An 11,864-nucleotide genomic window follows, 5' to 3' on the forward strand; every position below is an offset into this window, starting at 1 on the left:
AATAGGCTAGCTGATACCTTTGATGTTGATATACCTTCGTGCATAACTTGTTCTTCCTGTGGTAATGATCTTTCCAAAATACTTTCTGAAATAAGAAATTCGTTAAGTGCCACCGTGGTTGTACCATCAGGCGGAATATGATGTTTGTATATATAAAGTCAAAACATCCAGAACAAAATTTTAAGTATATGATCAAAAAATTTGAGATACATAATACCTGCCACCGTTGAGTGTGAAGTTGGCTTGGCCAACCTTGAAGCGGAGTTTTTGCAAACCCACACTGTTGGAGAAAATAACAACTCCTGTATATGTATATGACACTGGTTACCATGTAAACCGTGCCGGGTTATAATGAACACCGTGTTACTCCATAAGAGGATGTTAACAACAAGGATCAAACCGGACAAATAGTCTCCAGATTGACGTGAACTGTGTTCCGTCAATTTATTGGTTAAAAAACTTTGTCGGTTTAAAGAACACAATAAAAAACAAAAACCCCCCTTCAAAGAAAAGTATGAAGCAAAAGTAACGACAAAAACGTTTGCCAATAAAGATTTAAAGATGATCAAATGGCGTAACCATGGCCAAACACGACCAAGCTCCCGTTAGGTCTAACTATGGTTCTAGTTAGCCAGGTCCCCAAGTGATTCTTGTGGCATTTATGCCGACAAAATGGCGTGGTCATGGTTCGGGTTCGACCAAGCCCCCAAGTGATTCTGTGGCCTTAGGCCGATCAAGAGGCATGATTGGTTCAGACATGACCAAGTCCCCAAGTGATCTGGTGGCTTTCGCCTATCAAGAGGCATGGTATTGGTTCGGACACGACCAATCCTCCAAGTGATATAACACGATGCTTTTAGCAAAGCGAACTCAAGGGGCAAACCGGAGGCCGCTTTAGAGCAACTCCGTGTAACCTCACATGATGTAAAAGAACAGATACCCCGCTTTAGCTGAGGTTCCGATTTATTATACTTAATCATAATATATACATTGTATGTACATAAGTATAGCCACTGGCTCAGGTACAGTAAGGCCGAAGATGAGCTATATTCCACGGCCTGTTAATCTCCTCCTCTGATGTACGTGAGTCCTTATGCTCTCGAATATCGATCAGATAGTATGACCCGTTGTGCAGATTCTTGCTGACCACGAAAGGCCCCTCCCAAGGTGGGGATAGCTTATGCATATCAGTCTGATCTTGGATGAGCCGAAGCACCAAATCTCCTTCCTGGAAGGCTCTGCTTCTGACTCGGCGACTGTGATAACGACGAAGATCCTGCTGGTAAATCGTCGACCGGGCGGCTGCGATGTCACGCTCTTCATCCAACTGGTCCAAAGCATCTTGCTGTACTGTCTCGTTGTCTGCTTCAACATAAGCCGTGACACGAGGTGAGTCATGACGGATATCGCTGGGGAGAACCGCCTCCGCTCCATAAACCATGAAGAACGGTGTGTATCCTGTTGATCTGTTGGGTGTTGTATTGATGCTCCATAACACAGATGGTAATTCTTCTACCCAACAACCCGGCGTTCTCTGCAAAGGAACCATGAGCCGGGGCTTGATGCCTCTCAAGATCTCTTGATTAGCTCTTTCTGCTTGACCATTGGACTGTGGATGTGCCATTGATGAAACGTCGAGCCGGATGTGCTCCCGTTCGCAGAACTCCTTCATAGCACCTTTGGACAAATTGGTACCATTATCTGTGATAATATTGTGCGGAAAGCCAAACCGGAAAATCACCTTTTTGATGAACTGAATTGCCGTGGCCGCATCACACTTGCTAACAGGTTCTGCCTCCACCCACTTTGTAAACTTGTCCACCACCACCAGGAGGTGGGTCTTCTTATCTTTGGACCTTTTGAAAGGCCCAACCATATCCAGCCCCCAAGTCGCAAACGGCCAAGTAATTGGAATCATCCTCAATTCTTGAGCCGGTACATGAGCACGTCTTGAAAACCTTTGGCAACCATCACATCGTCTGACCAGATCCTTCGCATCAGCATGAGCAGTTAACCAATAGAAACCATGGCGAAACGCTTTAGCCACCAGAGACTTTGAACCGGCGTGGTGACCACAATCTCCTTCGTGGATCTCACGCAAAATTTCACGGCCTTCTTCAGGAGACACACAACGTTGAAAAGCTCCTGATACACTGCAATGATGCAACTCACCGTTGATGACAGCCATGGACTTGGATCGCCGGATTATCTGCCGGGCCAGAATCTCATCTTATGGCAACTCGCCCCGGTTCTTGTACACCAGTTAAGGAAGCGTCCAATCCGGAATAACATGAAGAACTGCCACCAATTGAGCCTCCGGATCAGGAATGGCCAAATCCTCTTCACCAGGGATCTTCACCGACGGGTTGTGCAGCACATCCAGAAAAACATTGGGTGGGACCGGTTTGCGCTGAGAGCCCAGCCGGCTTAAAGCGTCCGCCACTTCATTTTTCCGCCGGTCCACGTGGTCCACCTGATAGCCTCTGAAATAACCTACAACAATATCCACCTCACGACGATATGCTGCCATGAGTGGGTCCTTGGAGTCCCAAGTGCCAGGCACTTGCTGAGCCACAAGGTCCGAATCACCGAAGCACTTAACTCGACTTAGATTCATCTCCTTAGCCATCCGAAGACCATGGAGCAAGGCTTCATACTCAGCTGCATTGTTAGTACAAGGGAACATTAAACGGAGAACATAACAAAACTTATCACCTCGTGGGGAAGTTAATACGACTCCAGCCCCCGAGCCTTCCAACTGCCTGGATCCGTCAAAATGGATGGTCCAATACGTATGATCCGGCTTTTCTTCAGGTGCTTGCATTTCCGTCCAATCATTGATGAAATCAACAAGTGCTTGAGACTTAATCGTTGTCCGAGGCACATATTTCAAACCGTACGGCCCCAGCTCTATAGCCTACTTTGAATCCGGCCAGTTGCTTCCCGGTTCTGGATGATATCTCCCAAAGGATCAGAACTGACCACCGTAATTGGGTGCCCTTGGAAGTATTGCTTAAGCTTCCGGCTTGCCACAAAAACTCCGTACACCAGCTTCTGCCAGTGCGGATACCTTTGCTTGGACTCAATGAGTACCTCGCTAATATAATACACCGGACGTTGAACCGGATGCTCCTTACCTGCCTCCTTTCGTTCCACCACAATAGCCACGCTCACCGCACGAGCATTAGCAGCAACATATAGCAGTAATGGATCCTTGTCAATGGGAGCGGCGAGCACAGGCGGATTGGCCAATTGCCGCTTTAAGTCCTCAAATGCTTCATCAGCAGCAGAACTCCAGATGAACTGATCCGTCTTCTTCAACATCTGATACAAAGGGATCGCCTTCTCAGCAAGGCGGCTGATAAACCAGCTTAACGCGGCAATCCGGCCTGCCAGGCATTGAACATCATTGATACACTTCGGTTTAGCCAGGGAGGTGATGGCTGTGATCTTCTCCGGATTAGCCTCAATTCCCCTGTTGGACACCAGAAAACCCAATAACTTGCCCGCCGGTACACCAAAGACACACTTGTCCGGATTAAGCATCATCTTGTACGTCCTTAGGTTATCAAAGGTTTCCTTCAAATCATCAACCAGAGTCTCCTTCTCCCTGGATTTAACCACGATATCATCCACGTAAGCATGTACATTAAGGCCAATCTGCTTGTGAAGACAATTTTGTACACACCGTTGATAAGTTGCCTGGGCACTTTTGGGCCCAAAGGGCATAGACACATAGCAGAAGGCTCCAAAGGGAGTTATGAATGTCGTCTTCTCATGGTCCTTAACTGCCATTTTGATCTGATGATAGCCAGAATATGCATCCAAAAAACTTAAATGCTCACAACCCGCCGTAGCATCAATGATTTGATCAATACGGGGGAGGGCAAAAGGATCTGCTGGACAAGCCTTATTAAGATCTGTGTAATCCACACACATACGCCAGGTGCCGTTTTTCTTAAGGACTAGCACCGGATTGGCAAGCCACTCAGGGTGAAAAACTTCAACAATAAAACCAGCTGCTAAGAGCCTGGCTACCTCTTCTCCAATCGCCTTGCGTCTTTCTTCATTAAACAGGCGGAGGAACTGTTTTCACCGGTTTGTATTTAGGATCCACATTAAGTGTGTGCTCAGCGAGTTGCCTCGGTACACCTGGCATGTCAGAGGGCTTCCATGAAAAAATGTCCCGATTCTCATGGATGAACTTGATGAGCGCGCTTTCCTATTTCGGATCCAAGTTGGCACTAATGCTGAACTGCTTGGACGAATCGCCAGGTATGAAGTCAACAAGCTTAGTTTCTGCAGCCGATTTGAACTTCAGGGCCGGATCATGCTCCGTAGTTGGCTTCTTCAACGGAGTCATGTCCGCCGGATCAACATTGTCTTTATAGTACTTCAACTCCTCGGTGGCACAAACCGACTCTGCATAAGCCGCATCTCCTTCCTCGCATTCCAAAGCGATTTTGCGGCTTCCGTGAACCGTTATTGTCCCCTTGTGCCCCAGCATCTTGAGCTGCAAATACACATAACAGGGCTGAGCCATAAACTTGGCGTATGTCGGACGCCCAAACAGGGCATGATATGGACTTTGGATTTTCACCACTTCAAACGTTAATGTCTCCGACCTGGAATCATGATCATCCCCAAAGGCCACTTCAAGACACTACACCACAGCACCACATCCCCAACAAACAGGTTTGTCGGAAAAACAGCGTCTGCCGACACACAGTCGGTCGGGAAAAAGTATTGCCGACCGACAGCGTCTGTTGGGGTAAGTCCAGACGGGAAAACCTTTTCCCGACCGACATGTCTTTCCCGACCGACAGTTGGACGCCTATAAACCGAATTGCCGACCGACTTTCTGATGGCCTACCCCGGAATCTTTCCCGACCGATTTTCAGCTGGTGTTGCTCTTGAAGCTTTCCCGACCGACCGTTTGACAGTACAGTCTTTGCCGACCAACTTTCTGCTGCCCCTATCCTGAACCTTTCCCGACCAACTGTGCGATGGTGTCTTTTTTGCCGACCGACTTTCCGTTGGTCCTAGCATGAGCCTTTGCCGACCAACAATAGGATGCTGTTTTGTTTTGCCAACCAACAATTTGACAGCACGTACCCTTGATTTCCCATCTGCCTTTCAATACAATGTCAACCAAAATCAAGTTGCATATCTCATTATAATATGATATTAGTCAAGTTACAGAACTTGCATGTACTCCGAAAATATTAAATCATGACCAAAGAAGGATAACATATTAATTACTTCTCACAAATAAAGGAAACATTTACGGTTCAACGACCGAATCACCCAACAGGTTTACAAAATGATAGATGCATCTCCAATATTCATTGTTTGCTCCATTACACAAAATACCCAGGTGACAAGATGACATATAGGTTTACAAAATGAGACCTAAAAGACACATTGTTTTTGCTCCATTACAGAAAATCTCTAGCTGATGCAAACTGACATCTTCCTGGTTCCTTCCTGCTCCTTTTGTATGTCTTTTCTACAAAGGATAAAAATGTAATGGTGAGCATGCATTCAGAGACAATGGCAAAAACAATAATTGTATAAAGCATCTAGGGCAATTGGCAGTAAAAAACTATGGGATTTTAGTGTTACAAAAAATAGCTCAAGTTCAGAACAATGCCACAACATGTGTTAATTAGATCTTTGCTGTGTTGGACATCATAAAGCCTCGATGCAACGTGACCATGAAGTATATTTCAGGAAATATGAGCAATATAGAGGTGTACTCGGAGCAACACCTGGTACTATTTTGCAATATAAAGCAGCAGCAGGGACGAGCTGGAGCGCGAAACGGTGAACTTTTCGCGCGCCAACGGCCATCCGGCCATCTAGCGCTTGGCGCCAAGCCAGTAACCAATTATGCACAGCAAGTATGTGATCTACTTTGCTAACCTAGCTACCAGGGACGCTCTACACAAGGCAGGCATAGACGGCTCTTACTGCCAAGCCCACGCTATTGCTCCCATCCCACGGAAGGAAAACTCTAGCTTATACTCTGTTCCTCATCATTTCTAGCTAGGATGTAACACGATGACATGTATGCAAGTATTGAATAGTTAGGTCCCATGGTGCAATCCGTAGCTCGATGCCTACACGATACGATGAGCGAAAAAATGAAACTCAAGCCGACTGAACCAACCTAGCACAAGAAACAGAACTCTAGCTTCTACTCTGTTCCTCATCATATCTACTCAGTGACACCATGACATGAAATGTATGCAAGCATCGGATAATTAGATCGCACATAACAACTCATAGCCTGACGCCGATGCAACAAGCAAAAGCATCAAACTGAATCAACCTGAACCAGCCCAGCACAGATAGATAACTGAACTTGGAGCAGAGAAATGAGTATCTAGATCAGCGACGGCAGCAAGCACAGGACTAGAACAAAAAGCGATGGGGGATTGGGAATAAATTATACCTGCGGAGGTTCATCGCACATAATTAAGTTGTATTTCCATCATCTGGACATAAGGCAAAAAATTAGCATGTTCGGACAATTACTCTTGTAAACAATAGCATGGACATGAGAGCAACTTTTGCATCACATTATTATTTCCTTGTATTTCTACTAAACCATGTAAGCTATGAACTGTACATTAATAAGTGGCAATGAACTAGGCAGGTATTGAAAATAAGAAAAGATAGACCAGCATTGATCGTTACTGCTCAATGTACAGAGCTAGATAACAACTATCATGAGGAAGAAGAAGATACAAGGGTCTGGTTAAGTTCATTTCGATCCCTGGTTTTGTAGCTCAAAAAATAAATACTAGCTCATGATTCAAATATACCTTAGCGGCGGGACGAGGAACATGCCCCAGGTTTGTAGGGTTTCATCTAGCAAAGTGATCATGAGTCAGTATCACGCATCAAACAATTCGAGATAAGTGGACAAAACACACAATGTTGGTGATTACCTTGCTAGATGGCCATGCAATGGACCTTGTGACAGCATCAGCGATAATTTGTAAACCTTCATCTTCAAAAGGCAAAGTAGCATCCCTTCTGATCGCAACATTGACAAGAACCTCATAAGTTCCTAGTCCAAGGGGCTCTCCGCCCACAATAGTGTCTGGGTCAACTGAGATAATTGTTGCCTTAGCAACAGGAGTTTCAGGACCAGTCCATGCATATAGAAGCACATCCATACCAATCTGAATCAATGATTATTTTAGAAACATGAAACAAAATAAAATTTCAACATATAGGTAAGGATGAGAAGATTACAAGGCTTTCATCTTCATAGGCTGATGAGCTTCTTGAAGGGGGCTTTGCAACAACTCTTCTATGAACAAAGGGTTCTTCATCATCCTGTTCATCATCTTCTTCACCATCGTTATTATCCTCAGCTTCAGCTCTTGAGTTCTATCAAACAGAAATAGAGTTAGTGCATGGAAGATGGATTATTGATGCAATGAAAAGATGTGGAAATAGTTCATTACTTGTCGAGAATTGGAACCGTGCTGCGAGCTAGGAGTTTCCAGATTATGCCCTCCTTGTGAAGCTAACATCAATTCCATTCGGTTCATCTGTTCCTGCATTTGTAGCACATGCCCCTCCAGCATGTTAAAGCGATTTTCAGCTTCTCGACGCCCTTCCATTTCAACTAGAACTCTTGTGCTCAATTTACCCCGTGTACCCGGTGTGCCCAAATCTTGAGGTGTTGGCCTTAGACCTAACACACGGACATGACCCCTGGGCTCCTTCATTCCACATACACGTGCAAATAGATCACCTTCTTTAATGTTTTTTTCCTTCCATTCGGGGTGCTGTTCACCTTTCTCTATGAGTTCCTTCTGCAAAATGATATGTACTTGCTATGTAAATTCTACTTGTACAAGTTCTGTCTAATACTGAAAAAACGTGGCAAAAGGGACTCACAATTGTTGCTGCTGCCTGCGGCACATAATTCCCTTTCCTTTCCCCTTTCTTGCATGTATGTGTTTCGATATAAACTTCATCTCTTCGAGGATCATGCCCAAGTTTGACAGCCTACAATCATTTATTTATTTCACTATGCATTAGTCATTAAAACACAGTGGCATATCTTTTTAATTGGGGTAATTGCGTTTACCATTTCATTAGCAACACGGACATGACTCTTGCTGCCAGATGTATGAGGCACTGCATTGGCACGATTCTTTTTGGCGATAGCACTACGAGACTACAAGACAAGTAAATGAGATATATCACATGTATTGTTTGCTGCCAGATGTATGGTGCATATTTGTTTATCTATGTCCAACAGGACGACTACAGTTTTGATTCAGTAGGATGACTTACTTCAAATGCCGAAGATCTCCAATAAGTAATAAGGGTCTTCCAATCAGCTTCACAAATTCTGCTATCACGTCTTTTCATAAGTTGTGCATCAGTTAGCGCAGCATCAAACTTGTAACTCTTTAAATCTGACTTCCAATCCTTCCATTTTATGTGTGAAGTGCTGAGAACAAAGCTCAAGGCGGTTGAGTCGAGCTCATAAAATGCCTATTAAAATGAAAGAAAGCAGAATACTCGGTTAGATAGCATTAAAAAAGAGTAAGTTATAAATTATGCTCATTTATACCTTCAAGGTCTCCCACACTAACAATTTTTTGTCTACATCAACATCTCGCCAATCTAACTCTGCAGGTGATATATGCTTCCTCACCAAAGTACCAATGAAATTGGCAAATTCAGTTGCATCTGGCCCAACAGGCTGGCCATTCCCATTAAGTGGAATATGGATTTTGGGTTGATTCAGCCTTGCATATATGTTAGCCTTTCGAGTAATTTTTCTTCCACCTTTCTTTTGACTACCTTCATCATCAAGCTCACAAGTAATCTCTTCATGCAAGAAAATTAACATAGTCATACAACAATTCTTGCAAGTGACATTAGGCTACAATATGAGCAAGTATAACCCACTACAAATACCTTTGGAAGGCTGATGCTCAGGATCTACATGATCTTGATCTTTTGATACCCTAGACCTCAAAACACGTCCTTCATTCGCGCTTATAGGTGCGCTGGAGGGTGCCTGCATAGATATATAGTTTAGTGTTGCAAGCTACATTTGCTTCCTTCAGGTAGAACATCTTCAGGGCTACATACCTTTCTTTTCTTTTTGGGGGCTTGGTTCGCTTCCATATCTTCCTGCATAGAAGCTCTTGTTGCTCGTACCGCTGCTAGCCGTTTATCATTCTCTTCAATGGTCTTGCTTCTCGGTAGTTCATACTCTACCGCTTTCAGTTGTTCCTCCGTGACCCCACCATCTTTAGCTCTTCCGTTTGCGCTTGCCATTTTTCCTCCTGCAAAAGACACACTATGTGAGTACATCGCTGAAAATACAAAACATTAGAGGATCATACACAACACATACTTTTTTTCAATATCACTTGTTTTAAGAACTAGTCCATCTATATCTGTCCTAGCAGAACCAATGCATCCATCCGCAACACTCACACGTATAGCAGTACACGGATCAGGCAACGTCACACATAAAACATTACCATTGTCATCTTTAGATTCTTCTATGTCATATAATGATGGAACAACAACAGTAGACCACTCAGCATCAATGGGATCTTCAACATAGTAAACTTGAGTTGCTTGTGTGGCTAATATGAAGGGCTCGTCTGATATATTCTCACCGGTATTGAAAAAATGCTTGAAATTCACAGAAGTGATTCCAAACTGATCAGTTTGCACCCATTCATCTTCTACACGATTATCAACCCAGTCACATTTGAACAACACTACTTTCCCTTCATGTTGATAATTCAACTCAAGAATTTCCTTTATAATGCCATAATAGGTCTTGTTTCTTACACTAATATTGTCACCTTTTCCTTTTGCAAAGGATGTGGTTTGTGCAACAAGAGCTACTCCACTACCATGGAATGACCGGCCCTCATCATATGATTGTGTATGAAAGTCTGTCCCATTTATAGTGTAGCTACTATACTTCATAGCAACCAAGTTTGGCTCTTTAGCTAATATTTTTATCTCATGAGGTGCTTCATCGCCCATTTCTGCCACCTGTGATTATGAAATGCTATTGTTACTCTACAATGGGATGGAATTATATGTCTTATAGGTTGACAGTCACATGCCCACTTACGTGCAATTTAAACCACTCATGAAAGGTCTCGTAATGCACACACTTGACTTCTCGATGACTTCGAACACCAATAGAAGAAAGGTAATCCATATGTTTGCTGCATATAGGTTATATTTATTAATTGGCAAGGAGGAGAGAAATAACCTAACAGCAATACATAGTAGGGATATCTTACTCTAGGTATGGTTCTATGTTGTCATAATTGAACAAGACGTATCTGTGGGCTTGCAGCCAAGTTTTGTTATCTAACATCACCATGCACTTGCCAGCCAGCCCTCGACCAATGTTGTGGAAGAAAGGAGTTGTATCATCAACTTCCATATCCAAACCTCCATCATTCCTAGCTCGATTCAACTGACTCTCATCATCCAAATAGTGTGAGCAAAATGTCAAGCTCTCATCAAACAAATAGCCCTCTGCAATTGATCCTTCCACATGACTTCTGGTGTGGACATGTCCCTTGAGCTTTCCTATATACCTCTCTACAGCCCACATGCTGCGAAAATGTACTGGACCAGCTATCATTGCTTGTGCTGGAAGATGAACCATCAAATGCACCATAATATCAAAAAATGATGGGAGGAATATGTCCTCAAGAAGGCTCAAGGTCTCAGCTATTTCATCCTGCAACCTTTGCATGTCACTTATGCGAATAACCTATGAGTACATTCGCTTGAAAAATCTGCTCACACGAATCAGTACCGCACTCACTCTTTCTGGTAATGTTCTTCTCACTGCAAGTGGCAGCAAGTCTTGCAAAAGGACATGGTTGTCATGGCTCTTTAGCCTAGTTATCTTTTTCTCCTTAACATGCACATTACGGCGTATATCAGATGCATAACCATTAGGAAACATGGCATTTTTAAATACTTTGCAAAATGTCCTCTGCTGATCAGATTCCATTGTGTAAGGTGCCGGAGGAAAAAAAACTTCATCATCATCAAGATCAATAGGTTGAAGATCCTTTCTAATATTGAGTGCTTGAAGGTCATATCGAGAATTAATATTATCCTTGGTTTTTCCATTGACTGACAACAAAGTGTTAACTATGTTCTCACACACATTTTTTTCTATGTGCATGATATCAAAGTTATGATGCATCTTCAAATCCTTCCAATATGGTAGTTTAAACCAAATAGACTTTCTTTTCCAAATGATTAGCGGATCCCCTTTCTTGCGTTTCTTAGTTCTAGGCTTCTTCGTTATAGGATCCTTCCCAAACTTGGTTTGCATATTTTCTGTCAGCTCTAAGATTTGCCTACCGGAAAGTGGAATGGGTGCTGTCCCACATTCTATGTCACCAAATGTGCGTGTATCATACCTCAAGGGGTGATCTGCACGTAAGAACCTACGATGCCCCATATAGCAAGTCTTGCTACCATTTTTTAGCCTAAGAGAACATAATTGAGAGTGGCATTCAGGGCAAGCTCCTTCTCCAGAGGAAGCACAGGCAACCAAAGACCCAAGACCCGGTTTATCCATAATTGTGCATATTATGGCAGCATGCAACTGAAAATACTCTCCGGTTGAAGCATCATAGGTCCTAACACCATCAAGAAACATATCTACCATATCATCAACTAGTGGCTCAAGATAGACATCAATATCACTACCAGGTGAATTTCTGCCAGGAATCAACAGTGATAGGATGAAATTTGATTGCTTCATAATCATCTAGGGTGGAAAGTTATAAGGAATCAATAATACTGGCCAAATGCTATAG

The 11,864-nt window shown here is 43.4% G+C and overlaps 2 protein-coding genes and 1 long non-coding RNA gene across 3 annotated transcripts; all 3 read right to left on the reverse strand.

The window, feature by feature from the left end:
- Window positions 1-6,319: 6,319 nt before the first annotated feature.
- On the reverse strand, window positions 6,320-7,701 carry LOC125518229. The gene is made up of 4 exons (XM_048683141.1): window positions 7,482-7,701; window positions 7,267-7,404; window positions 6,957-7,193; window positions 6,320-6,334 (listed from the first exon to the last, which is right to left on the reverse strand). The coding sequence occupies exons 1-4, from the start codon at window positions 7,638-7,640 to the stop codon at window positions 6,320-6,322; spliced, it is 549 nt and encodes a 182-aa protein (XP_048539098.1). The 5' UTR covers window positions 7,641-7,701.
- A 73-nt stretch (window positions 7,702-7,774) lies between these two features.
- On the reverse strand, window positions 7,775-8,369 carry LOC125521815. Its single transcript, XR_007289455.1, has 3 exons — window positions 8,323-8,369; window positions 7,921-8,031; window positions 7,775-7,835 (listed from the first exon to the last, which is right to left on the reverse strand). It is a non-coding gene; the product is annotated as an uncharacterized LOC125521815 (long non-coding RNA).
- Window positions 8,370-8,599: 230 nt separating this feature from the next.
- Window positions 8,600-11,044, reverse strand: LOC125518230. The gene is made up of 7 exons (XM_048683142.1): window positions 10,853-11,044; window positions 10,317-10,798; window positions 10,142-10,238; window positions 9,531-10,059; window positions 9,133-9,329; window positions 8,956-9,058; window positions 8,600-8,865 (listed from the first exon to the last, which is right to left on the reverse strand). The coding sequence occupies exons 1-7, from the start codon at window positions 11,042-11,044 to the stop codon at window positions 8,600-8,602; spliced, it is 1,866 nt and encodes a 621-aa protein (XP_048539099.1).
- Between the last annotated feature and the right edge of the window lie 820 nt (window positions 11,045-11,864).

The sequence above is a fragment of the Triticum urartu genome, chromosome 7 (assembly GCF_003073215.2).
Source record: "Triticum urartu cultivar G1812 chromosome 7, Tu2.1, whole genome shotgun sequence".
Lineage (NCBI taxonomy): Eukaryota > Viridiplantae > Streptophyta > Magnoliopsida > Poales > Poaceae > Triticum > Triticum urartu.